Source organism: Paramacrobiotus metropolitanus, unplaced genomic scaffold (genome assembly GCF_019649055.1).
Source record: "Paramacrobiotus metropolitanus isolate TYO unplaced genomic scaffold, Prichtersi_v1.0 Parri_scaffold0000028, whole genome shotgun sequence".
NCBI lineage: Eukaryota > Metazoa > Tardigrada > Eutardigrada > Parachela > Macrobiotidae > Paramacrobiotus > Paramacrobiotus metropolitanus.
The window spans coordinates 179,107-206,850 of record NW_026570248.1 but is presented as its reverse complement, the minus strand read 5'-3'; the positions used below and the strand labels follow the sequence as shown (position 1 = coordinate 206,850).

Genomic DNA, 27,744 nt, shown 5'->3' with positions numbered 1-27,744 from the left:
CAACATTCCTGACTTTCCAGCAGCGTCTGCCCACTGTGTGACAGTAGTGTGTGTTTTGTGCTACCGCATACTGCGCTTAGCGGCATACGGTGCGTACCGTACAAGTTACACTGACGTGAACTTCTGAAAAGTTCACGTCAGTTCAGTCATAACTGCAGTGTTTGTGAACTTGTGAGTGAGTCGGGCTTTTTCAGTATGGCGTACCAAATACCTCACCCCCCGTGAACCTTAAAACGTAAAACTCAGAACACTAAAATGTAAAACGTAAAACACAAAACGTAAAACACTAAAACGTAAAACGTAAAACACCAAAACGTAAAACGTAAAAAGCTAAAACGTAAAACACAATACCGTAAAACCCAGAACTCAGAGTCGTAAACCTCAGAACTCAGAATCATAGAACTTGCAGCTGTAAACCATGAAACATGAAATCGTGGTTTTCGTGGACTTAAAAAATTTTCACTTTTCAGAGTTCCAATTCCACAATGCCATTCCAATAATATTAATGGAATTATATCTAATTATTGGAATTTGGCGGTGGCTTTGGAATTGGTTTGGCGTTGGTGGAACTACCGTTTATTTTTGCTTTGCTATGCAAAATTTTGCTGTTGCAGCGTGTCTTCCAAATCTTATTATCTGAAGCGTTTCTTTTATCAAGCCAAAGGAGAGAGCTGTTAATTTTGTTGTTTCATCTGCTATACGGATCAGAACTCTGTGCCCATCCAGAGATCTCGCCGCTGGAGCACCAGCGCGTGATGGTCGAGGAGAAAACAGACTCGTCGGAAGCCTTCCAGTGCGCAGTGTTTCCAGGGTCTCAGCGCACTTGTGCCTGCTCCAAAGGCATCATAATCGGATTGGATTTTAAGCAGCAGACCGTCCTTGATGGAATAATAGAAGAGTGGAGACTGTCAGATAGAAGGGATGCCTCGATTATTCTGGATCTGTGTTGATATGCTGGAGGAAACATCTCACGGGTCAGGTCGGATGGGATTGTGAGCGTCTGGGTTGTAAGCGTCAACCGTCAACGGTAAGCCTAATTTTCTTTTATGGGCATTTTTTTTGCAATCAGCTTTACTTTTAAACGACTTTACTTTTAAACGAATAAGAGTGGTCAACACCCGAAGTGTTCAACTGATCTTAATGCGTGTTTCTATCATAGAACAAGGAATTTTTTGTTGTGTTTAAACTTTGCACGAATTTTAAGAGCTGGAACGCATCACATTGCTTCCTCGCGCAGCTGGCGCAGACTCGCTGAGTGGTTCGGTGTTTTTTTCTTTTTGCTTTATAGTATGTAGTTAATTCAGGCTAGTTTGTGGTTTACGCCGTGCATATAGACATGTGTTGACCAGAGAGTGCGACAAAATTTTTGATTGGGATTTGGTAGGCTGAAAATTTATTGCCCAGTTGTACCATAATGGGCTTAACAGTTTCCATGTAGTGCGGTGTTGCTGGAGCTGGTAGCTTTTATTCTTTTTTTCTCGCACGTCGAATTTTGTTATACTTTTTTGCGTGTATATATGTAACGGATTCGTAACGCATTCTGCATTTTTTAGTTGTCACGCTGCAATTACTTGAGGAGAAAATCGTCGGATCTTTTGTTGAACGTCAGTAACTCGCATGAAATGGATCAGTTTTACATTTTTGCGAACAGCGTCGTAAGGCGAGCTGAGCGGTTGATTAACTCAAATGAAGCTGATGAGGATGGTATTGATGGAGCTCTGACCCAGATAGAGTATTTAATGGGGTACGTTGAACCTGTAATTTGTTATGAATTTTTAGATTTCCAAAATTTTGGTTTGCTGTTTATTTTCAGGTATACGCGAGACATCTGTGAAAACTTTCCCCAAGAAATGATATTTGAAGCCGAAGAATTATTTGACGTTCTTATGGACTGCACGAATAGATTGCGGCTGTTATTGCGGGAGGATGAAAATGGAATGGACTTAATGTTTGATTTCGCCCCAGAGACGAATTCTGTCGGAAAAATTAGTATACCGGAAAAAGATTTAGCAGCATTCCGTGCGGATGGATTTACATTGTCGCAGATCGCGGGATTTTTTCGGGTTTCAAAATGTACGATCGAAAGGAGACTGGTCGAAGCTGGCCTGAATTATAAGGTGAGTTCGTGATTTTTATATTACCGTAAACAGGTTTAACTTAAAAGCAGTGATTAGTTTCTTAAACTTTAACTAACTTTAACTTTAAAGCAGTGATTAGTGTTTTTAATTACTATTTGGTAAAAAACATTTTTTTTGATTATTGTAGCATTCTGAAATCAGTGAAGCCGACCTGGACGTATTAGTGCGAGAAATTATGGACTCGTTTCCAGGAGTTGGATCTCGTTTCGTCATTGGTCATTTGAAAACCGGCGGATTAATGATTCAACGCCATAAAGTTTTGTCCTCGTTACGTCGATTGGATCCTTACGGCGTAGCGAACAGATTTTTTCTTTTTGTGCCGCGAAGAAAATACTCCAACGCCGGGCCGAATGCTTTATGGCACATTGATGGCAACCACAAACTGGTTCGCTGGGGTTTTGTTATTCATGGTATCATTGACGGATTTTCGAGATTGGTAATCTCATTGTGTGTCGCCACGAATAATCGTGCTTCTACAGTGCTGGAAGCCTTTCTGAACGGTGCGGAAGCGTGGGGCGTTCCTTCGCGAGTAAGGAGTGATTGTGGAGGTAATTGTTGCTTGATATTTGTTATCAGAATACGAAACAATTTCTCCTTTAATTTTAGCGTTAAGTTAAAATTATTTAATTTTTTTAGGCGAAAATTTCGGAGTTGCGAGATGGATGGAACACTACATGGGGCCGGATCGCGGTAGCATCATAATGGGACCATCTGTTCATAACCAAAGGATTGAACGCCTCTGGAGAGATTTGGGGCGTGTGGTGATTAAGCTTTTTCGGACGGTTTTTATTTACATGGAGAACATGGGGATTCTGAACATTACAAGCCCACGTGATATGATGATTTTGCATTTAGTATATCAGCGCAGAATTCAAGATAAAGTGGACCAGTTTATTAATCTGTTCAATAATCATAAACTCCGCACGGAGCACGAGAAATCCCCTAGACAAGTTTTCCTCCTTGGTTGCATGGAGAAAGGGTTGAAAGGATTTCCTTTGGATCAAGTCCTTGCGGTTGATGACCCTTTGCCAGACGAAAACGTTGACGTGCCAGAAGACTTTCCACAGTATATTCGGAACTATGCTGCACATTCTAGAGATTCTGTTCCCGTATTCGACATAATCAGCAGTTTTCCGGCAGAGGCACAGCTCATATTGGAAAATATTGATCCGATGGGAGAAGATGGGTTTTATGGCATTCGGTTATTTCAGGCTGCGAAGGACCTGGTTGAGCATCATTTTGGTTGAGATTTGCAGGTGTGTCGGTAATTTATTGTTGGAGATAAGGAGGTTATTTTTTGTGTCTTCTGATTGTTAGCTTTCTTTATAAAAATTGGCACCGGAAAAGAGGCATTAGAGGTTTAATATTTCGAGTGTTGTAATTTTTTAGCTTAATTCTGTCTGTCTGTAATTACAGAACCAAATAGTATGTAATGCGTTTTCGTTTGTTGTTTGAGAGAAACAATTCGAATTTTCCTTCGTTCGCCAACATTTACCGTAGAAGTGCGAACATGTTGTCGGTATTGCTGCTGTAGATTGTTTAATTCAGTAAATTTACCTGGCTGAAATTTCTGGGTGGTTTGAATTTGGATTACCTTCTTGTGTCAGAGAGGTTGACTCATTGTCTACCCCGGTATGGGTGGGGGACACTGGTAATATATAAACACCAAATTTGCGACATTTTTTGGCACATTATTGAAATGACGATGTGGGTCAGGCGTGGTTTTCTCGAGTTTATTTCGCAAAATTAATGTGAATGTATGTATGTACAGCAGGATATAGACGATCCCTTCGCAGTGCTAATTAATCATGCGAAACTTTTGCAGTTGCGATCCAAATACTGCATTACAAACAAAAGGTGGTAGTGAATTCTGGCGTGAAAAAATGCTTATTATTTTTCGATTATTGACTGCTACCGTTGCAATAGCAGTAGGGAGAAAACATGTTAACTTTTTTTCTAAAGAATATAGCGTCAGTAAGGAGACTGCTGTTTTCGAAATGCGCTTTGCTTGGTAGATGGTTTCGCTCTTCATTATTGCACGTCGTGAAAAATTTACGATCACATAGGTATCAGCAAGGTATACTGATATCAGCAAGTTTTGAGGGGTAACTAGACCAAGAATTATTGATATTTTAGTTTTAGTGTATAAATATCACTAGAGTATCAAGGAAATCCAATTCGGAAATTACGAATATAATTACAAATACCACCACCGCCGCGCCTGTGGCCGATGGCACCGCCCTCGAGAATCCGGCCATGTTTACCCGGAGTTACAGCGCCAACACCGGAAGTGGTCAGGTGCGTGATCCGTACTCGGACAATTGCGACGCCATGTACAACTCCATGGCCAATCAGCAAGCGCACCAGAAAGTGGCCATCAGCCTCCCCAACCCACGCGGGCCACCGCGGGCACCCGCCCGCGGTGGCCCGGGTGGGTGCCCGCGGGCACCCACCGAACTTCTCCCAGTACGAGAACGATCCGAACCCAACTTCTCCCAGTACGAGAACGATCCGCACCGCGGTCCGCAGATGCCGCTGCCACCACGGCCGCCTAATTCATTCGGTTCCATGGATATCACGGTGAACTTTCCCATGTATACACCGAATGTGGATGATTCGTTCTACGAATCAGACGCCGGTGCGCAGCCGATGGCCTCTATGGGCGGAGGCACCGTGGGAAAGGGGAACAGTTATGAGACCGGCGATACGGATTATTACGGACGAGGGGCCGGTATCGACAAGTATGCCCGCGAACTGGAAAACAGCATGTTTAAATAAGGATTAGTTGATTGTTTAACATAATTCTGTTTATTTGTAAGTTTTTTTTATCTGCAGTGGAAGCAGTAACGTTTTGAAAGTACGAGACTGAAATTACACTTGATAAATTTTTTAGCAACCGTACGAGCTTTACGAAGTACATATAACAAATACGGCTCGCTTATTATAGTTTATTTATTGTAACTGAAATAAGTAACTGTACGACCTGTGGCAACTATACGAGCTTTTCGGCGTACGGAACATACTGTACATATACTGAACGATTATCATAGTTTATTTTCTAAAATTTATTCTGGGATACGATCAAAACTACTGAAATTCTGAGCTCCTCTAGTCTAACTAAACATGTACATGCACAGGTATTTGCGGAATGGCATACCGGCAGTGATATAAAACCATAATAACCTTCGGAAATATGTACTGGAGTACTGGAACCTTATGAACGTTGCAATTTATTTTACAGGTTGATGAAAACGGAAATGGTTTCTTAGAAGCTGCTGAAATGAAAAATGCATTAGATGCTGTCGGCTTCAAGATTCCACATTGGGAAGTGCGGAAGATGATTGAGGATTTTGACAAAAACTCCAAGCAGCCAGTGGGAAAAGGAAAATTGTCTGTTCAAGAATTTCAAGATGTATGAACGTAACTTACAGCAGATTTTGGCGATGCTTTTGCCTACTTTGCTATTTTGAACAGTTATGTTCAAAACTGAAATCCATGGAAGTTTCCACAACTTTTAAAAAGATGATCAATAAAAGGGAAAACCTGAAAACGCATGGGGGAATGTCGCAGGCATCAGTGGAAGGAACAACCCACTCGGTATATAATTCATGCAGTGATTATAAGCAAAATTTGCACCATCACATATTAGGTTTGAGCGGGAGACGTTTGACTTTGTCTGATAAAGCAGTTTTCATCCACCGGAAAAAATAGCGGAAGTTCTCTTGTTGTTTTTTCCTTCGAGTTATTAAAGTGAGGTCACAAAACAAAATTTTCTACTTCATGAATATGTAGTAAATTTATTTTACAATCCTGGTAGTTTGGTTATGCAATTTGAAATCGGTTAAAGGCGACTTGAATTTGAGAAATGTATGTTACTTTACATATCCGTGTGGAAGAGCAGTTGGCCTTTTCCGACTGGATTGACTGGTGCGTAGATACATATATATACTCGTTGCGCTAAATAACCAAGTTTGTCTGATTACGAACCTTATGAAGTTTTAGAAATTTGTCAAATGATCCAGATTTAAAGCACATCCTACCAATTGATGCGGAGGGGATCGGATTGTACAGCAGTGTTCGCGATTGGATATTGCTATTGTAAGTGAAAAGGACTTACGAGAACAGACTACCGGTATATAAATATGCATCGGTACCAAACGTGGTGAATGGTTTCAGCTTTTGGGGAAATGTGTGGGAACATTAATATTGTAGTAATTAATCGATTTTTGTGGATTTCTTAACTTTGTGGGTGTAGCATGAGCAGTTGTTGAACGATCTTGGCTAAATGATTCTGAAGTAAATCGGCGAAAAACTACAAAGGACAGCGGTATAACAGTAATTAACAATTAAATTTAAAGGTTTATAAGGGTCTGAGTCACCGCCAAAGCGCGGGCCGCAAGTCTTTATGATAAAGACTTTATCGCAGCATACCGGCAGAACTTGCTGTATGCTCATGCTCATTGGCCAACATTGACCACCGTTCATCACGTTGGCCACGCCTGCTATGAAAACCGTGAGAGCGAACCGGTTTGCAGTCTTTTAGTGCAGGCGGAATCAGTTGCGCTTTTTTAAATTCAGTTTCAAAAACTGATGTGAGGACTGATTTGTAGAGTAAAATTTTGTGGTTATTGCGAGACTTTTCGTACTATGGCCGAGCTGCCGTATAATTATAAGTGCAAAGCTGCGGGATGTGCGTGCAGCATCCCGTCCCGGGATGAGATTGATCTTTCGTTCGCGACACAAGGGAATACAAAATGCAGGTGTGATCATTACGTTGGAATCCATCACCTGATCAACAATGTGGAACCACAGGTCAACCAGATGGTCGTTTCTCTTGCCGGACGTTCCGACAACCAGCGCGAAGCGGGAGGGATACAGAACGTTACCGGCAGTGTGGGTCAGCTGTCGACTGCTGCAGCAGTGATACCATCCGGGAATGCTGCACTACCATTGTCTGGAGGGCCATACCGCACTGTGCAGCCCGGTTTCGGTACAACTGGAATGCAGCGACCGGGAATGGTCCACCAACCTCAAGTCCAACGAGGATTGTCGATTGGGGAAATCAGCAGCGGTGTGCAAGGATTCCCGGGAAATCGACCAGGTGGAATCAGCGGCGGTGTGCAAGGACTGCCGGGACATCGGCCAGGCGGATTTAGCGGCGGTGTGCAAGGACTGCCGGGACATCGGCCAGGCGGAATCGGCTATCCGCATGCTGCGTCTTCGCCGCCGATGCCACGACCGGCACGTGGTGGGCGTGCTCGCGGTAGCTTACCGAAGCGACAGTGCATGGATAGCTTTCGATCTCCGGCAGGCGGACAGTCGGCATCAATGGGTGGACAGTTGGCATCGGGAGATATAATGGAAATACCTCGGATGAACTGGAAGTTATACGTGAAAGTGTATTGCTTCCGCTTGTTGGAAGGCAATGTTATTCCAAACAAAAGAATGCGGTAAGATCGAAAAAACAGTATCAGAATTAATGTCCTTTTCGGTCTCTTTAGTGTCCACTTATCTGTTAAATTTCAGAGAGGATCAAGCGGAGATTGATTTCATGAAACATGCTGGGCTCATTAAGCAAGTCGTATTTGAAGAGCTTAGCGGTGTGCATATTGCGGCAAAGATTTCTCAAGAATTTTGCGCAGAACTTCGTGGCCGTAATTGGACGTTACTGACCCGCGTATTTGTGAACGGAAAGTTTGATGGACATCATCTGCATCCGTCCTATTTAGCAGTTACGTCGCCATCGTGGAAGATTGCAGATATGTACGTGTATAAACGTTGTTGCTCTAATAGCCGTTGAAGCATGAATTTGAAAAAATGGGCAAAATGGTTTACATGATGACATAATCGTGTTCCGTGCAATTTTTGTATTTTACTAGGTTTACCGAAGAGCCACCAGTCCACGAAGCCTGCCGGAGAATGTTAATTGCGCCAGCGGAAGGCACCATCACCATTCCATGGGAAACAATTGTTGGATATGCAAATGTAATAATTTTGAAAACTATATGCAACTGTATGTCGCTGTTTAAATTAATGTCTTTTGCAGTCATTGGGCAAAACTGTCAGTGAGTTGGGATTGCGCGAAATAACTGGTAAATGAAAAAATGCACCGGCAAGAGGTTTTGTGTATTTTTATTCCTAACCATGCTACCGTTTAGATGATGGATTCGATGATTGCCAGCCATCGACTTCTGGCCGCCGACAGCCGTCGCTACCAGTGGTGGCTGAACGCCAGCGTTCTGCCCAGTTACCTCCCATTGAGATGGATGAATCACCATTATCCTCGCCGGTTCGCCGTGTACGAAATTCTTTTGGTGTGCATACATCAGTTTGCCGTGTCGGGGAAACCAATCGCGTCTACACCATTGATAGCGATCCGGAGGATATGAGCAATAATTCCAGTGAAACGTTGAAAGCAAACGATGCCGACTCAGAAGTGATTGATATTTTTGGCGAAGACATCAGCGAAGAAAGGCCATTGAAGGTGTGATGCGCTTTTAATTTACACAAAAGATGAACCCAAAATTATTCAAAATGTTTGTAATTGCAGTTTATGAAAGTTGATGATTTCCCTACGCATGAACAGGGTGAAGTTTTGTCAATTGATGGCGTTCGCTCAAGCCTTTGTTTCAAGGTGACAAAAAACGTTCCCATGTATAAGTCGGGTATTGTCTTCGTCTGGATCTCGGCAAATACAAACGCAAAGAATGTGGAGAATTTCATCAAGTTTTACTGTGACAATGCTGACAGACTGGCTGTCAGCGGAAGATTTGAAGTGCAAATGGGCGAGTAAGTGCAAATGGGCGAAGGCATGTTAGTTTTGCGGCTTTTAAATAACATGTAAGATACGTCTTCTCTTTCACATTGATCTGACCGATCTTAATTTTTTTGTTAATTGCGATTTGCCACTCGCATCGGATTTTGAGAGAAGTTTATTGTTTAGGGCGTCGGACTGGGATGGGCCATTTAAAGAATGCATCACAATGATGCTGGAAGCCTTTCGGCACTACGTTTTACCGGATACTGGCACACCTGGCACACCAATGTTCGAGAAAGAAGGCAATGTGACCCTGATAACTTCGGTTTTCATTGTTACGAAAGACGGACAGTCAGCTCTGAAAGCGTTTGGGTATCTGCTGCGGTTGGCGATCATTCACAGCTGTCCGTATCCAAACTGGTTCAATAATTCTGCCATTCGTTACGCACTGGACTTGCCAATCGACGTGAACGATGTGTATCTGTTCAGCCCGGGAGTGCGTGATATTATTCAAGGAATCCTACACGGCACGGGTGAAATTGTTTGGGGAAATGAGGCGGCGCTGCGTTACTGGGCAGAGCACAATCCGAAATTTCCGGTAAAGCATGGCAGCAGTAATCTTAAAAGGGTCATTGCGCATTTGAAAAAGTGTCGTTTTGCAGACAGTTGCCTTACTGTCACAAGGCCGAGAAAAATTTTGTCAGTTTATGGCGGAATTTGAACTTATCGGCAAAAGAGTTTTCAATTTGAAGCATCTCTTGGATGGATTATTGGCCGGTGCGATGGCGCAGGCACGTTTGTTCCATTTTAACTATTACATAATTTAATTATTAGATTTACGCTAAATGTAGTGTGATATGGAACTACTGTTAAATCATAACGTTCTTTCATAACGTTTCTAATTACAGGAATTTATGAAAGTTAGAGCCGAATGGAAATTCATCGAACTGTGTGTCTATCGCTACTTGACGCCAGAAGACGATCTACTGGAACAATTTGTGCCTTATGACGAAGAAGGTGCAGATCCTACGCGAGTTGACGAGGAAGTGGAGATGATGAACTGGCTGGACGATATTATCAAGCAAGATCTTAGTTTCAATGAGCGTCGAGAATTTCTCCATTTTATCACTGCTTCATACTCTATCCCGGCTGATCCTTTAATCCAGGTGGTGTTCACGGACCGCCGAAATGGAGGACGTCGCCCAGTGGCATCAACCTGCAGCAATAAATTGACGCTGCCAACTGGCTGTCCTTCTAAGGAAAAACTATTGGAAATGGTGCGCGAGTGCATCGCATCTATGGGCAGTTCGATGTCTGGACTGATGCAGTTGAAGTGAATTCGAGGTCAGCTAAATCTGTAACCATATGACGGAAGGTTGCGGAATAACGGAATACTCGTCAGATATGGGAGATGTTGAATTGGAATAAGTCGTCTTGGGATGCTGTACAAGCTGTTTCGATAACGCCGCGAAATGGGTGGTTATGTAATGAGTTTCTTAGAGACAACATTTTCTATGATTAGTAAACTCTTGCGAAGTTATGCACAGGCGATGCAGTGAAATGAGACGGTACTGTAAAATTCATGTCTTATTCTTGTTAATTTGAACTCGAAGCCGTATTTATGAGCATTTTGAGTGCTTCTGAGCTGCTGACATTTTACTTTCTGCGTATGGTGTTGATGAAATGCCTTCCGTTATTCGACCAATATTTTTGCGATTACTGTATGGTTGACTGCTACTTTCATGTTTAAGTGCCGCAAGGCGGAATTTACATTATCAATAAAAACATAACAGTTTAATGCTCATCTAGCGCTAAGGTTACGTTAAAAAATTTACTCACACCCGCACTCTCAACTGAAGATCAAAATAAAGGGAAAGCATGTAATATCGATGCGCATCTGTCCACCAGAAATGCAAACAGCGCCGCCAAAAGTGCCAGTATAGCGACCGTTACGATTGCAGTCGCAGATTGCTAATACTTGCACATTTCCTAAAACGAAAAAGGTGTCCTCTAGTAAAAAAATAATGCCCGTACCCTGGACGTCCGGGAAATAATGCGATAAGGTCATGCCTCCAATATAGCTACATCATATGCTTGTTCTTTAAAGCTTTTACGCTGCTCATCCCGGCGGTGGGTGTGTACACGGTGGCCCTGACACCCAGGACGTGGCAGCAAGTGCGTCGGCGCTCGGGGAAATTTGTAAGATGAGTGCGTCAGGAATGCGTTAATCGGTTGAGTGCAGTGATTGCTTTTTTTCTAGTTTGTAGTAGATTAACCACAGTAGCTGCAATACCGATTTGGAAATGAGCGACGAAGAAGAAGTGTAAGCGACAGCTGTTGTTAAAACAGTGTAGCACTGCGAGTTTAGCTATGTTGTAGCCAAGAATCCGATGCGGATGAAAAATATCGCGGAAGGAACAAAGGAAATGTGAATGTTTGGAAGAAACGCAGAACTAAGGCGCACAGGTGAGGATTAACTTTATTCCTTATTATTCTTTTGCATTTGTACTAAACTGCGCCAAACAACAACTGAAAAAACTGCGCCAAGCAGCATAGAAGTACCGGTATTTGGATGCATAATTTTCGGCATTATGTTACGATCCTCCGTCGTGACAGCATGCGCGTGTATATATTGTACATCTAATTGCAACGCTGTTCTAGACCAAGACGATCGAAGTCATCTCCGAAAAAGCCATCCCCGCTGAAGCGTAAGTCATGTCCTGCTCAACGTGCAACACTGAAGCAAGAGCCGCAGCTCACTTGGTATTTACTCCTTTTCTTCGTGCTTTGATGGCTTTTTCGGTTGAATTGTCGTTTTTCCTTTAAGGCCGACAAAACCCGTATGTCCCAAATCCGCTGGAATATTTCCACGCAAGTATGCAACTATTGTACCCTGTGATGAGTCTTTTTTTAAATTAAGTTTGCCGATGTGAAGCATTGCGTGAGCTGGCAGTAGTTATGATCGTGTTATATGGAAACTTTTGCAGGAGTATGTTAAAGCCGAGCGCCAGCGATTTCAGTTTGTCCTCTTCGACGTCCAGTGAAACTGATAATGTGGATGTCGTGGAGGAGAGAAGGTAAAATTGGCCTGTAAATGCTGGCGTTCTATCTGGCTTGCGAACGTTGAATTACTTAACATGCGTTAATCTGTACTGTACAACTGGGAAAAATCAGAACCCAGAATCCAGCGTGCATGATAAAATACTCCGTGAATTGTACAGAAAACTGCTAAAAAATGAATAACGAATGCTCACCTGTAGCTATGATTTTCCATATATTTCTTCGTTGGGTATTTCGACGGGTTTCAAACTTTTCAGACCAACGCATCAGACCTGTCATAAAAGTTGCGGAGGCGTGAAACCGCACACGTACGTAATGGAGATTTGGAGGTGTCATTCTAGAGTAGTTGCGCCAATATTTGTATGGTTGTTTTATGTTCTGCTTGCAGGCAAGACGAACTAATTGGCCGGCGCGAAGGCGAGAACGATGATGATACCGGAACCGTAAACACAAACGGAAACGAGTATCCTAAACCGGCAAATCAGGCAAGTGGGGTTGCGTTATTCAGATTGAAATTGCGTTATTGGTTATTTTTCGAGTCCGAAAGGCTGAAAGACTAGCAGCGTTTTGTTGTTCTGTAAATTAACGGAATCGTACAGTATAAATCATGTAATCATTGCCGTGCTGCTCACAGCAGCTCCTTTGATATTTATGTTTTCTATCTACAAGGCTATTATGGAACCGGATGTTGCGTCCAAGGAAGCGGCCTCGCGGGGACAGGGAGCGTCGTCGAATATAGGGCGTATGGTCATTCACGGGATCAACGCTGGAGGAAAATCCAATTCGTCAGGGGGAAGCCGGCGGGGAGGCACCCAAAGTGGTAGGGGGGCGCGCCGGCCCGTGGACGAGCTGGTCGGAGTACGGCAGCGCTGCCGCGTCGACAAGCAACCAGCAAGAAACCCTGCTGTTAATCCGCACTCTCATTAGCATTTATGCGGGAGATGATCCTTCTTATCTGCCGTGTTGCGATGACAGGCTGATTTGGATGCATGCACGAGTATGTTGTGTGCGTTGCAGTTTTGAAATTTTGAGTGCTTTTAGAATGAATGCTTGCTTGCTTTTCTGAATGCTTTTGATCTTTCATGCGCATTTCTATGTTTACTTCTCCCAAATATTTTCAGTATTATTTTTTAAAATTTTTCCCAATCATTTATACGTTATGTTTTCTGTTTAGCCTGTTTCTCGATGGTTTTCGGATTTATTGTAGAACTGGTGGCATGAACTTTCGTTTTGTGGTGTCTCAACAATAAAATTTTTGTGAATGGTTCTCATCTCAATGCAGTTGTCATTCATCTAAAATAGTCCAACTTACACAATTTAGTAACTTTTCACACGATAGGAAATCCACCCTTTCCGCGACAAAACAAATCCAGATTCCAGTCAAATTTAAACTGAGATTGACACACAAGGACTGCGACATTCTCACCGTAACACCGCGACAAACTCACCACTACCAGAAAAAAGATTTTGAATCATCCACCTATGGCAAAGGTCACTTCAGACGTGTCGCTGGATGGCGGCTTCCAGCATCCTGGCGTTAGATCCTTGGAACCGATCGATAGCCACTCCATTCTTGATAAAGACAAAGGTGGGCTGCATATATACAACAAAGGTCGCTATAACGGAAAGTGCACAGTACGGAATGCGACCGGAGCAACACGCAAAGCTTGATAAAAATCTAAAACCGAAGCTTAATCTGTTTACGAAAAACTTAAACTTAATCTGTTTGAACTTCGAACCAACTGCGGCCATTTCATGCATTTAAACCTATAAATTGTGTTCTTCGTGTAAATAATAATTCGCAATTCACGATTCCATTCTTGATCACAGGAATTTAGTCCTAACAGAACAAATTGTACTTACGTTTTAAATAAACTGTACAGGGTACACAAACCATCGACCTAAAACGGCAATCGCACACTCACAGTGGAAGTCACGCCATACTCAGGATGGATATCGCCCGTCTTGTCCAGGTCCACCTTGACGAACTGGGCATTGTTGCCGTACTTCTGAGCCATCTCCTCGTAGGCAGGGGCGATCTTCGTGCAGTTGCCGCACCAGTTGACGTAGAATTCAGCAATGATGAGGTCATTCCGCGCTGTGCTTAGAAGACGCTCCATGCTACCCCTCGACTGGATTTGCTGCGGCCTAAGTAGGCATCAATTTTGAAGGGCGCGTGAACATACGCGAGTAAGAAAAAAACGGTATTCAAGCCCGATCGACACGGCAAAAGTCTGAAAGGTCAAAGGTAAAAAACGAAGCCGCGATGAGTTCTGGCGCACACAGAGTACTTACGTATTGTATTTATATTGCGAACTTCTTTAATTTTACTATCATAAGAAATGTAGTTTTTATTATCATAATAAAATTATCATAATTATCATAATTGTCTTCATAAGAACATGAAACACACGCCATAATATCACCGCTTTCGCACACAGCGAAACTGCAGTGCGACTGCTTATGGTAACATTACTTTACATTCATTCAGAGATCACTGTACGATTTTTTTTTTTTTCGTACCATTTTTTCAACTTTTTTCAACCAATTTTGTTGCCCTTATCTGGCTTGTGTTGAATTGTACATCCTGAACTTTTCCTGTTTATAGCATCTTTCGTTCATACTACGGAGCTAAAATAATAACTATCACAAAAAATTATTAACATCGAATTCGTCGGCAGATACAAAAAACATCATAAGTTACAAAAATTAAGGGAAATAACATATTAAGATCGTCCATTCATGTCCGCGTCCGAACGCGTGCTAATGACGAAGGGGACGGCGAAGGAACCGACGACGAGGGAGAGTCAAATGGTTTCCGCTTTTTCAAACCAGCTATGAACTTGAACGTCGTCTGACACGTCGAGCACCTCGGACTGAAGGCACAGAAAACTACAAAGTACAGAAAAATTAGCAAAACAGCGTATATATATTCACAGTATCACGACAGAAGTAAATGATTCTTAACATGAATCACATTCATAAAATTTAAATCGTCTTCGCAATAACTTCCACTTACCGGAAAGACAAGCGGAACACACCCAACCAACTTCAATAAGCTTCTGGTGACAGAAACACGCTGCACGATAATCCACTTGGACTTTCTCGGGAATCATCATCTTACTCCGTTCGCTGGCATCAATGACGAATAAACTAAGTGGGCAACACATAATACTTTGGCATGGTAAGGGTAAATCCAGATGCTGTTTAAATACTTCAGTTCACACCACATTAAGATTACGATATAAACGACTGTATTAATTTGTGTACGACAATTACGACTGTATTTATGTACCGATCGCGGAGCCAGCAACTGTACGAGCACAGATAGAACAACCAACATATCGAACTTTTTTGTATTGGCTTTTACCCTGACCCGATAAGTATCGATTTGAAAAATATCAGAATAAACAAGGGTAGCAAAATATGCCTGCATAACATGAATGTATTATTATAATTAAGGCGTATATTGAGAAGCTGCACCAAGCCGCCGGGATGTTCCACTTTGAAATAAATTCCACCGGTCAGATCCACAGCTTGTTGCAAAAGTATCGAATCATCGCCAAGTATGCAGGCATCAGTCTTTACATTCTATACGAGTACAAAACATCATCAATACAAATCTCGAAACAAGGGGATCACAAAATTACACAAAGATTAGTCGCAAATTTGCAATACTCTAGACTCGTATCATTTTCTGTGCGGTGAATATTGAATTGATAAAATGCATGTAATGGGATGAACTATCCAGGCCGGTTTCAATTACCTATCAGAAAACCACTAAATGAGCTTCTGCCAAGACACAAATACAAAATGCGATACTAATGGTATGGCTAGAAAACCACAACCGCTTACCACTATTCGCGCTTGAACAGACCGGCCTTTTGGTGCTTCTCGCTGAGCGCGATGTACGTCTGTAATGACAAGCATCGTTATTTTGCGATTATTATAAATTACTTAAATCTATGGAATGCTAATTAGAAGGACTGTACGGGTACGTATATTACTTCAACATTGCAAAATATGCAAGTTTGATGAGATGATTGAGAAACGCTCTAGGAAATTCTTTAAAAAAAAGCGCTTCAACAATTAAACCGATGCATTTTAAATTGTTTCAATGCAAAACAAATCAAAAAGCGCGCAATTGGCAACACCTTACAGCAAAGAGATCGCGATAAGGCGCCGACGAAAACGCTTTCCCGCGTGCGAAATGCTTTCGGTCGGATTTTTGGCGAATATTGTAATACTCCATCAACTGCTGCCGCTCGATGCCTTCCATTTCTTTACTTCCCAAACGAAAAAAATTCCCAACAGATTAGAAAACTATCCAGACAACTAAAATTCATTCCAGAAAGTTCCAGAAAATTCATTCTTAAAAAAACACGTTTACAAATTCAGAAAAAACTGAAACGCGAAAAAATGAATGGCTGGTAAACGTTGACACACTGATCCTGCTGTTTGGTGGGCCGAACAGTGTTTGGTGAGCCGAACAGATCATAACTGAACTCTGAAAAGTGAAAATTTTTTTAAGTCCACGAAAACCACGATTTCGTGTTTCATGGTTTACAGTTTACACTTTACAGTTTCAAGTTCTACGATTCTGAGTTCTGAGGTTTACGATTCTGAGTTTTGAGTTTTACGGTATTGTGTTTTGAGTTTTACGGTTTTGTGATTTACGTTTTACGGTTTTGTGTTTTACGTTTTACGTTTTAGTGGTCTGAGTTTTAAGTTTTAAGGTTTACGGGGGTGAGGTATTTGGTACGCCATATTTCAGGACACTCTACAACGAAGTAAGTACTTACACTCATTCATTCAGGGATTCTTTGGTCAGTTCATTCAAACTTTCGAAGTGCTTTCTATGAAACAACATTATCGGATTATAGCAAGAAGCTTAATTAAAATTATTATCGTACTCATTACTTACGTAGGTACTATGTTTTTGGTATAATTTATAACCTACCCCAGTTTCTGCTCCAGGAAACTAAGTTGCACTTCAACTGGTTCGCGCTTTACATTGGTAATGCTTGTCTAGGGTAGGTAGCAAAATATCTGAGGATTCTGAGCCCTGCCCATGGGCCAAGACGACTTATTCAGTTATCCTGCCTAATGATTCGGACTGGAAGATTTCTGCTTGAGAATACCGAAGAAGGCAAACGATACGGCAAAAAAACAGGAAAGACACGTACAACGAAGTGTCTGCAGTTGTACACCAGCGAAGCGGCACAGAAATCCAACATGGGAACGCGGCTTCTATCATGAGAACAACACCGATTTCAGCTATTTGTTTTTCAGAATTACGTTCTCGGATGTGATTCGGCCGCCTACTCTAAACATTTTAGCTGTAGCTCAATGCTGTGTGAATCACTGGGATCAATGATGAGGTTCGAGCGGAATTATGACATCAAATATGATAACTAGTTCTTATATCCCAGATTTTCAATTACCTGCCATTGCACGCACTATTTCGTAGCGGTTAATTTTTTATGCAGGCAAAGCGACTTCTGCTATGGTCACCAAATTGTTTGATTGTGGTGATCTACGTAGTAAGTTCATCTTTATGTTGTTCTTCCAGTACTTGTAGTACATAATACTACATATATAGATATACAACCTGAAGATGTATCCGCATTCTGCAATCCACATATGCGCCTCACAATAAAACGATCGGCTTTGTCCGCAGCTATTATGGTGCGTGCCGCGTGGTGATCTGTTTCTGAACCCTGCGGCAACTGCTAAGCTGTCTCCTGACTAAGCGGCTGTCCACACTCCACCTGGACTTCTTGGTGGTTGTTCCGCGTTGACGAATACCTATATAGAAACAGTTGACGAATACCTATAGAAGTATAGATACAAATTTACGTACCACGACTGTATGCCTCGTTATGTGGAGGGTCCGTACCGAATAAAAAGCGGTATACAGTACGTAGCTATTTACGATTAGCTCGAACTGCTATCCACATTTGGGACGTACTACATTGTACATAATTATATCGAAACCGTTACCAAAAGTAGATTTCTACACCTGTAACTTTAGATTCTGACGTCTTTTAGCAGGAACACATTATAGTTACTTATTATGCAATAACGCTACGTATAGATTAGCAGTTTGTGACGCCTTTGATGTGTTTCAAAATTTTTGATGGAGCTACCGTACAAACATAATTGTTGCACTTATTCTGGTGTTGACTAGTGTTTGCAGAACTTTTGCAGCGGAAAAATAGGATTTTCAGAACCCGTTTCACCTTAATTAGGATTGACAGGTGTTAGTTACTATCCAGCGGTCAGTACGAGTTTTTAGGTCCACCATAATGATTTTGCTGGCTCTTGTTATTGGAAAATTACATGTTTTGTTAGGTGAAATTTACCAAGAACTTATGGACCAATGGAGTTTTACAAGTACAAAAGAAAGTTCTCCAATACTGGATGCGCTTCGATTTACCGGTGCATGTAAAAGTGGCTGTTTCTAATCTAGGCTTTCATTTTTCATGAAACTTTCAATATAATACGCAGATTATTCGGGGTACTTCATGCTTAATACAAAATTTTCACTGAGACCATTTTCGATCTGCTCAAAGTAAACCATTTTCGATCTGCTCAAAGTGAACACAGTACAGTACGAGTCTATATTAGCGCGCAAGATATAGAAAACTAGCTGTTGACTCGCTACAATTTGTACTGCGTTTTATCAATTTTTTACGATTGCTATGAGCTAGTGCAGATTTTATTGCGCAATCAAAACATTAAACCACCATAAAATTTGTGCGAAGCCTGATAATTGAAGGATCGATAGTAGCTTCTGTATCCTTATTGAAACAGCTGTCAAGTCTAGGCTGGTAGGCGGCAAGGTTGTTTTACAACACTTGTTAATTTTTACCAAAAATTCGCGCATCAATTGATACTGTACCGTGCGCGTAAAGTTGAAAATCGCTTCGCCCCAAGCGCTTAAGCAAAAATCAACATGCTATGATTCTCGAATCTACATAAATGCGCTTAACCCATAATTCCCGTTTTTGTGAAAATCAGAAAATTAATAGGAGACCAGTTTAAATAATTTCTGGTTTTCTATTAGAACTGGTGCTCTGTGTCAATGCACTACTCCATTGTAACTTTTGTAAGTACGTGTAGCAATAAATTAAAATTAAGCTTATGGTGAGTAGGATTATTTAGGGGTATGCAAAACCAATAACTGTAAAAGGTAAGTACGTGTGTTTAATACGCGTAACTAGCCGGCACGCGTATGTACAGTAAGTGAGAGCGACAGTCTGTACCGAAACTGAACAACTGCAGTACAAAATAGTTGCGAATTTTGTTATTGTTCTAGCCGATGTGGGACACAGTACCGATACCGTTCTTTTACCAATAGGCTTGGCACTTCGTGCTCGCGGTCCGCTACAATTCTCAGGAGCATGATGTGACTTTTTGATCTGTGGAGCTGCAGTACGATACTTGTAGAAGCATTAGTGGCACTCGTGAAGACACGTGCGGTTTGGATAGACCGTTGTCCAGCGTGAAGGTTCGTGATCGAATTTAGCTGTGTTTCCTTCTGTGGTAATAATCTGTGGCTTGTGAACGTAATTTATCAAACTTTATGATCTTATTCACGTCAGATCTTTAGCAGTTAACACAAATATAACGTTATGGCAATATCGCAATATACGGATATGGTCAGATTTGCCTAAAATGGACTGATTTTGACTGTTTCTTACTCAGAATTTTTTTCTGAATCGAATAAGCCGGGACAGGAACGGATCCGAAGTCACGTGACTGACTACGGGCTAATTTGCCTATTAGGTGCTTTGTTATAGTTTTTGTATGGAATACCTTTGATAAGCACACGTTTTATAGCTAATTTTGTTCAGAAAAAAATTCTGAATCGAATGATATATGAATCGCGTGGATGCAAGATCACGTGACTAAGTTCTGAATTTAATATCGATTTATTCAATCATTTTCTGGATTTAAGGAGTTTAATACTTCTTTTCTGCTAATGACGTCATATATAAGTCATAAATGACACGGTCGACTCAGAAATTTTTTTCAGTCGTAAAGGTCAAGCTAGGTCTCAAAGGTCACTTGACTGAAATACTGAAAATGGTTACAATTAAATTATAGTTACTTACGCGGTAATGCTATTACTTAGCCAACTATTTTCTCGCAAGATATTTTAGGTTTCTCAAACTGTTTCTTTGTTCACACTTCACAGCTAGGTGATTCGCTTCTTTAATCGAGATATATGGGCTGGTTACAGCCAACAGCACTTACCCCTTCTTTTAAACGAGATATCAACCGGTTACCGCCCACAGTAATGTTTCTCCTTTCTTTAAACAAGACAGAAAAAGTAACACCCCACAGCAGTGTTACTCCTTTCTATAAACAAAACAAGAAGTAGCATCTTTAACCAATGTTACTCCTTTCTTTAAGCGGAACAGAAGTAACACCCCAAGAAATGTCACTCCTTTCTTTAAACCAGACAGAACTAGTAACACCCCACTGCAATGCTACTTCCTTCGTTAAACGAGACAGAAGAATTAACACCCCACAGCAGTGTTACTCCTTTCATTAAACGGGACAGAAGAAGTAACAACTCACAGCAATGTTACTCCTTTCTTTAAACGAGACAGAACTAGTAACAGCCCACAGCAGTGTTACTCCTTTCATTAAACGGGACAGAAGAAGTAACAACTCACAGCAATGTTACTCCTTTCTTTAAACGAGACAGACCCAGTAACAACCCACAGCAGTGCTACTCCTTTCTTTAAACGAGACAGAACTAGTAACACCCCACAGCAATGCTACTTCCTTCGTTAAACGAGACAGAAAAATTAACAACTCACAATACTGTTACTCCTTTCTTTAAACTTTCTTTAAACAAGACAACTGGTAACACCCCGCAGCAGTGTTACTCCTTTCATTAAACGAGACAGAAGAATTCACAACTCACAATAGTGTTACTCCTTTCTTTAAACAAGACAGAACTAGTAACACCCCACAGCAGTGTTACTCCTTTCATTAAACGAGACAGAAGCAGTAACAACTCACAGCAATGTTACTCCTTTCTTTAAACGAGACAGACCCAGTAACAACCCACAGCAGTGCTACTCCTTTCTTTAAACGAGACAGAACTAGTAACACCCCACAGCAATGCTACTTCCTTCGTTAAACGAGACAGAAAAATTAACAACTCACAATACTGTTACTCCTTTCTTTAAACTTTCTTTAAACAAGACAACTGGTAACACCCCGCAGCAGTGTTACTCCTTTCATTAAACGAGACAGAAGAATTCACAACTCACAATAGTGTTACTCCTTTCTTTAAACAAGACAGAACTAGTAACACCCCACAGCAGTGTTACTCCTTTCATTAAACGAGACAGAAGCAGTAACAACTCACAGCAATGTTATTCACAAAACAGAACTATTAACACCCCGTAGAACCAGTAGCAGTGGCTGTAGCACCCCACAGCAATGTTACTCCTTTCTCTAAACGGAACAAAAGAAGGATCAACTACAGGGAATATTACTCCTTTCTTAACGAGACTGATGAATAGTGGCACCCCAGGTTTGCTTTTGATTTCCTGGACTGTACACGAGGTTTAACCACAGATTCTAGTTCATTCTTCACTTTCTCCAGGTAATTCTTTTAGTTTTTATTGTATTCTTATTTGGTCTCTTTCTGGTTTCTGATGGTAGTTTCTGGTTTTTGAAGTTCTTAGGGTTTCTTTCTTAGGTAACACCGTAACGCAATATGCTGTTTTATATTAGCGGTGGTTTCTTAGGTTTTTAGAGTTCTTTCTCGGGAAGCCAAGTTACTGTTTCGCGCTAGCGGTGCTTTCTTAGGATTTTCTTAGGTAACTTACTTTACTGGTTACGCTTCTTACGATTTATTTTGGCGTGGTTTTTCAGGTTTCTGACTTTTTTAGGATTCTTCAGTTTGTTTGGTTTCTTGTTTCCATGCACCGCAAATTGCTAAAAGTGAATAACTTGCTATTACAAGCCGTACTGACCAATGACCTTTGGATGACCCTATCGTGATAAAAGGTCACGAGCTTTCGACTTAAAAAATTTAGTCGATTGACGTGCATTCGTGACGTCATACGAACCTTCTGTCAAAACCACCACAATAACAAATTGCCAATAACAGGCAAAAAATGCATAAGTTGGTCACGTGACATTACATCCGCATGAGTTATATATCATTCGACTCGGAATTTTTTTCTGAGCCAAACAAGCTATGAAATGGCCACTTTTGTTTGAAAGTTCCTGAAAAAGTTATAGCAAGGCACCTTTATGCAAATTAGCTTGGAGCTCAGTCACGTGACTTCAGAACCATTGTTGTCCCGGTCCATTCGACTCAGAAAAAAATTCTGAGTTGGAAACATAAAGGATCAGTCCATTTTATGCAAATCTGGCCATATCCGTATATTGCGATTTTACCAATGTTATCAGCGTAATAGTAAGATTATTCGTACAGTATTTTGAAGGTACTCGTAGTTGTCCTTCGTCAGAAAATATGCCGCGACTCCACAGCAGGCAGTTAGAACTTTTTTCGATCGTCGGGTCTTTCATTCGATGGTAACCGCAGGACGGCGCAGGTTCGCAGCACTGACAGCTTGAGACGTAAAATACACGTTGTCCAGCTGCATGCGCACTTGCGCAGTATAAAATCAGTTAAATCCATTACAAAATCAGTTAGATCCATTACTGTATAAAATCAGTTAAAGCATAACTACAACCTGATGTCAGTTTTGCAGCGCCTGAAATCTCTATACACATGGTTATACTTAAAATTAAATCGTATAGCATTTCTCCGTTCTCAAGAGCGTCTAATTTTGGAATTTTAGTGTACTTATCGAATACTCTGTATGTGCACATAGTGGTGCGCGAAAACTGCTGCTCGGGCTTTTTATCCTTTTAAATCCAAGGGTTTGATTAGTGCTAATTACTAATTACTCTACAAGAGCTTCGGAAAACACCGCCATAATATTGTTACCGTAACATAATTTTAAACAGCTGATATCATTGAATCTTAGGTTAGACGCACCAGGATGGTTTGCGGCGTCTACAGCAATAGCATATAAAGTGCTGCTTAAATCAAAATGCTCGCATGCGAAATTCACCAAAAACGCGCATATCTTTGTGCCGTTAATAAATAAATATTGTACTCGTGTACGTAGCTAATGTAAAACATAACGAGTACTACATACATACTCCAGGTACATGCAGATTATTATGATCCCTAATTTGTTTTTAATAAATTTACTAGGCCATAGATCGCGTGCAAGGTGCCACCAGGAAAGTTCTGTAACAGTCTTTAATAATAGTTAAACTTTAGCAATGCTAAACCAGTTTTATCAGAATCGCGCGGCTTGTGCGAGCGATTTTGGGCCTTGCTTTAAAAATCTGTTTTGAAGACTTTCTGCTTCCATCGGATCCTTAAGGCATAGTTAAAGTGATCGTAAATAATATTTTCATGGATTATTTATTATGCATATAAATCACTTCTTAAACGAAAACTCATGTACGGCTTCCATTACTAATTTCCGTCATGGCACGCGCTGTACTGAATGCCGTTAACTAACCGGTAGGAGTCGGTGCTCACAATTTGTAATTTGTCAGTACTACTTACTGCACAACCAGTTACACTACTCAGTATTGTTTTAATGTGCCGCAATGGAGCAGTAATTACCGCATAATAACCAACCGCATCGCCATGAATATTGTAGTCGAAGACATGGCCTCTGGTGCAACAGAATCTGGCCAGCACAGCTCCGCTAACAATAAGCATGCCAAAAAACGCTTCGTCGGTTATCCCATTTTCCTCGATATCAAAGATAAAATCCTGCTCAAGCATGGTCCAGAAGTGGAGCATCCGACCAGGATGGAGCAAATGCTTAAAGCTATCCAGTGTCCACCTCATGGACGCGTTGCATACAACATCACCAAAATTGCCGCTGTCGTTTTCACCTGGTTAACTGTCATTACACTCCTGAAAAAGCAAGCGTTACCCGGAAGCAACTTTTGGGGATTATGCATCGTTATAATGGGCGCAATGGTAGGAGGGGAAATCGTTAAAAAATTGCGACTTCCAGAATTACTAGGTACGATTGTTACTGTTTGATGCGAAGAACTGCACTAAGAAGATACGTGCAAATCTTCATACTCTCGTTTTCGCCCACAACAAGCACATCCAATCTACAGTCTGTTAATATTAATTGCTATTAGCATCGGTTAAAAAAACGAAAATACAGGAATAATAGTTAACGTTATCAGTGGTGATCGAAAGGCGAACGTGCCTTTATGTTGCCGGTTTACTACTATGGACGCGATAACTTGTTGCCAGATTTTTTTGTCATTATGTTTTTGTCATTTTATGTCAGATGTTTAATTATTTTCGTCTGCTACGGGTACTGTTGATGTATAGAGATGAGCATGCTAAATGATAATAAATTATTATGATTTACTTTGATAAGCATAAAACAGCTGGTTGTTCTGATAGGAATGTTAGTAGCTGGATTTATGCTGCAAAATATTCCTGGAATTAGCGTAGCGGCCCAGATATCTCCTGGCTGGTCATCCGCTCTTCGTAGCATTGCGCTAGTCATGATTCTAATTCGAGCCGGACTGGGAATGGATGTGATTGTGCTGCGTCGATTAAGCCGCAGCATTGCTATGCTGGCCTTCCTTCCGGCTACTATTGAATCCATCGTTGGAGCGGTTGCCATTCGTTATTTATTGGGATTCGAGTGGTTATGGAGTTTTGTGCTGGGCTTCCTTTTATGTGGCGTCTCGCCGGCTGTGCTGGTGCCTAATATGATTCTTCTGCATGAAATCGGCCTCGGCGTCGAAAAAGGTTTGCCCATTTTACTCATGGCTGCCGCATCCATCGAGAACGTATACGTCATTGTTGTGATGAGTGTTCTTATCAGTGCTGGATTTTCTGCAGGTACGAATACGAAGTGTGAGTTGCATGTTGAGAGCTTTATATATGATCAGCAAAGTGAAACTTGAAAACAAATTCGGAGATTCTTGAAATATTATTGGAACATGCAGTTGTTGTAAGAGTAGCATTTACGTCATCATTATTTTCCTTTCTATTTTACTCAATGACTTGAAGCAAAAATGTAAATTTTCGACAACATGATTTCTGATAACACTGCTGTGCACGTTGCAGAAGGAATAGGCATGCAGATTGCTTTGGCACCCATACAAATCGCAATCGGGCTGACCTATGGGATGCTTTTCGGAGTTTTGTTCTGGTATTTCCCACACGAAGCTCACGTGCGTAGTTAGTAATTCCGTGCAAAAACAATAATGTGTTTTTCAATATACTTTGATTGCCGTCTGACATTTTAGCCAAGGAAGGCAGATTACAGATTCATAATCTTACTGACCGCTGGAATAACAGCTGTTTTCGGTGGAAACGCTTTCGGCTACGCTGGCGCAGGACCTTTAGCGTGTCTTGTGATGGCTTTCATGGCTGGTATTCACTGGGGAAAAGCTGATCCTGTTTCATTAAAAGTGAGCACAAATAATACTCCACTCTGTATATTTTAGTAAGTCTTCTTTAGTATGTTAACGGTATCCGTCTGGTAACGTGTAGCACTTATAGATCGTTTCCGGAAAATTTGGGATATTGTGGAGATATTTCCAACCGGTTCTTTTCGGATTGATTGGAGCCGCTGTTTCCATATCCAAAATACAAGCTGATACGATCGGCAAGTGTATTTAGAAATTAGAATCAGTGCTCTAATTTATTTCAGTTTCCGCATTGGCGATACGCACTTTTATATATTTTCTATAAGAAATTTCTGGCATCCATGATCCTGCTAAGTACCAATAATTTATGAGTCCGTTAAAAGGCTGCAGCCGCGCGAATATATTGCTGCTAATTACTCTTGTAATTATACATTCAACCGCATGGTTTATCAGTCATGTTAACTATGTAGTCATGTTAACTGTGTTTGTATAAGTACTATTTTATGTCGTTTCTTGTGCCTTTTAGCATACGTTTAAGCTTACGCTCCTAGCTGAATCGTTAGGTCGTCCGTTAACAATTAATCTTACCTACAGTTTAAAGTTTCTTTGAGGTAACTTTCTTGGTTTAAACAGGATTAAGTATTGCGGTAATTTGCATTGGATCTACGGTGCGTTTCCTCGTTACGCTGTTCACCGTATCGTTCGCTGGGTTTAATTGGAAGGAACGTTTATTCGCGGCAATCGCATGGATTCCAAAAGCGACAGTCCAAGCGGCTCTGGGCTCAAGTGTGTATGATTACACAGTTTTCGCATTGGCAACTATTGCAGCTGGATCCGGACACGGTGGGACTGCTGCAGTTGACAGCACGTACATGCTCTCCGTTCAGAAAACTGGAATTCAGGTAAGAAATGCAGTATTTATTTCAATGTTTTCGTTCTTACTTACTAGGTCTGATGATAAAGGTTACTTTATGGGCTAGATTCTGACTACTGCGGTTCTCTGCATCGTTATAACGGCGCCGATTGGAGCGCTGGGAATAACTCTGACACAAAATCGACTTTTAGAACGGGCTTCTGCACCAGTAACCGCCAACTCCATCGAAAGGGAGCTGGAAAGCCAGTTTACTGCAGAACTTCCGAGACAGGAAAGCCGGGTGACATTAAAATTTGGCCGGGTCGATGCAACCACGCAGACTTTGTCTGAAACCGCTACGGATGCAAAAACAGAATAGCCACTGGCCCACTGTTGTGAAGTTGACCTTTGCTGATCATAATTTTGCTCACGTTTCCATAATTACATGTATATTTTAGGCATCAAATTCTCTTTCTCTGAAATAAATTTGGTATCAGATGAAGCTAGTACTATTTTTGTGCGTACAAAATCTTCGTTGCAATGGGTACGTTAATGCTCAAGAATATACTGTACGTAAATGTTAGTTTTCATGAATCTCTGATGTCCTTCGAACGCAGACACTGCGCTCTGCCATGATGATAACTTCAAGTGGCAAGTAGGCAGCAATGCAGTCCAGCGTTCAGTATTATCAACCTAATGTGAGATCTACCTAGACCTTAATTTTTCGGGGATAGCTATTAATACTTTATTTTCCCCATGATGTGTTTTCATAAAGTGATTAACGATAAAATTAAATAGGCAAAATGTAAACTGGTTGCTACTGCAGGCGCTCTTTTCACTTACGTTTATTATAAGTACCTCCACCCCATTCATTATAATTATTATACAGTACTACCCACCCCGTTGGTGCCCTTTACACCCGATTTTCGATTACTTACTGCATACTCTGTATCTTAGAAAAATTTCCTAAGGTTAAAAATATCACAAGATAGGCAGCAGACTGTTCGTTTCCTTTCTCAAAATGGGGTGCATGCAGCTTTTGGTGGAAGGGGATGCCTGTAGCGGTACAGTATTGCCAAATTCCATATAAATTTTTATATATATGTAATCACAATGAATTCACAACGAAGTAAATTAGCAACCCAGATTTTTTGTACCGGTCGTCGTGGTTTGTCTGCTCTTGAATAAACTAAACTAAACCGGTACTTACAATTACCGTAATAATAAAGTGGCAAAGTATCGGGAACTCACCCGAGACTACCTGTTCCGTGCAGTTGGCGTCGAAACACTCGGACCACTCGGACCGGACGCCTCTCGTTTGGTCACCGAAGTCGGGAAGATGATACAACAGGAAACAGGCGAGGTACGGGCGACGGAGTTCCTGCGCCAACGGATCAGCATCGACATCCAACGCGGGAACGCGGCCTCAGTCATGGGAACAGCACCAGCATCGGCTATCT

The 27,744-nt window shown here is 41.4% G+C and overlaps 5 protein-coding genes across 13 annotated transcripts; 3 read left to right on the top strand and 2 right to left on the bottom strand.

The window, feature by feature from the left end:
- Positions 1-6,050: 6,050 nt before the first annotated feature.
- Positions 6,051-10,697, top strand: LOC129588185 (uncharacterized). Of its 3 annotated transcripts, none has more exons than XM_055482315.1 (10): positions 6,051-7,239; positions 7,285-7,588; positions 7,665-7,901; positions 8,018-8,123; positions 8,185-8,230; positions 8,297-8,622; positions 8,689-8,927; positions 9,082-9,493; positions 9,558-9,686; positions 9,804-10,697. In XM_055482315.1, exons 1-10 carry the CDS (start codon positions 6,786-6,788, stop codon positions 10,230-10,232), a joined length of 2,682 nt encoding a protein of 893 aa, XP_055338290.1. In that variant the 5' UTR covers positions 6,051-6,785; the 3' UTR covers positions 10,233-10,697. The 3 variants fall into 3 exon arrangements, with proteins under 3 accessions (XP_055338290.1, XP_055338289.1, XP_055338291.1); XM_055482316.1 differs by having other exon boundaries at positions 6,053-6,236; positions 6,951-7,588; positions 9,804-10,693; XM_055482314.1 differs by having other exon boundaries at positions 6,051-7,588; positions 9,804-10,696.
- Positions 10,698-10,759: 62 nt separating this feature from the next.
- Positions 10,760-13,220, top strand: LOC129588187 (uncharacterized). Of its 3 annotated transcripts, XM_055482324.1 has the most exons (9): positions 10,767-11,094; positions 11,156-11,218; positions 11,275-11,361; positions 11,557-11,658; positions 11,723-11,770; positions 11,883-11,972; positions 12,213-12,263; positions 12,344-12,440; positions 12,625-13,220. In XM_055482324.1, the coding sequence occupies exons 2-9, from the start codon at positions 11,199-11,201 to the stop codon at positions 12,880-12,882; spliced, it is 753 nt and encodes a 250-aa protein (XP_055338299.1). In that variant the 5' UTR covers positions 10,767-11,094; positions 11,156-11,198; the 3' UTR covers positions 12,883-13,220. The 3 variants fall into 3 exon arrangements, with proteins under 3 accessions (XP_055338300.1, XP_055338299.1, XP_055338298.1); XM_055482323.1 differs by having other exon boundaries at positions 10,767-11,218; XM_055482325.1 differs by lacking the exon at positions 12,213-12,263 and having other exon boundaries at positions 10,760-11,218.
- An 8-nt stretch (positions 13,221-13,228) lies between these two features.
- Positions 13,229-14,383, bottom strand: LOC129588188 (thioredoxin-2-like). Its single transcript, XM_055482326.1, has 3 exons — positions 14,251-14,383; positions 13,881-14,189; positions 13,229-13,548 (listed from the first exon to the last, which is right to left on the bottom strand). Exons 2-3 carry the CDS (start codon positions 14,073-14,075, stop codon positions 13,453-13,455), a joined length of 291 nt encoding a protein of 96 aa, XP_055338301.1. The 5' UTR covers positions 14,076-14,189; positions 14,251-14,383; the 3' UTR covers positions 13,229-13,452.
- A 160-nt stretch (positions 14,384-14,543) lies between these two features.
- On the bottom strand, positions 14,544-16,722 carry LOC129588223 (general transcription factor IIH subunit 3-like). The gene is made up of 7 exons (XM_055482388.1): positions 16,718-16,722; positions 16,115-16,236; positions 15,811-15,869; positions 15,641-15,721; positions 15,426-15,546; positions 14,975-15,112; positions 14,544-14,847 (listed from the first exon to the last, which is right to left on the bottom strand). The coding sequence occupies exons 1-7, from the start codon at positions 16,720-16,722 to the stop codon at positions 14,696-14,698; spliced, it is 678 nt and encodes a 225-aa protein (XP_055338363.1). The 3' UTR covers positions 14,544-14,695.
- LOC129588186 (sodium/hydrogen exchanger 9B2-like) lies at positions 16,531-27,187 on the top strand. 5 transcript variants are annotated; one of them, XM_055482318.1, is made up of 12 exons: positions 16,531-16,745; positions 16,988-17,336; positions 17,445-17,498; positions 17,558-17,643; positions 19,319-19,468; positions 23,679-24,053; positions 24,452-24,898; positions 25,127-25,233; positions 25,309-25,473; positions 25,565-25,670; positions 26,065-26,333; positions 26,412-27,187. In XM_055482318.1, exons 6-12 carry the CDS (start codon positions 23,687-23,689, stop codon positions 26,661-26,663), a joined length of 1,713 nt encoding a protein of 570 aa, XP_055338293.1. In that variant the 5' UTR covers positions 16,531-16,745; positions 16,988-17,336; positions 17,445-17,498; positions 17,558-17,643; positions 19,319-19,468; positions 23,679-23,686; the 3' UTR covers positions 26,664-27,187. The 5 variants fall into 5 exon arrangements, with proteins under 5 accessions (XP_055338293.1, XP_055338294.1, XP_055338295.1 ...); XM_055482319.1 differs by lacking the exons at positions 17,445-17,498; positions 17,558-17,643; XM_055482320.1 differs by lacking the exons at positions 16,531-16,745; positions 16,988-17,336; positions 17,445-17,498; positions 17,558-17,643 and adding exons at positions 17,956-18,235; positions 18,310-18,396.
- The last annotated feature ends 557 nt before the right edge of the window (positions 27,188-27,744 follow it).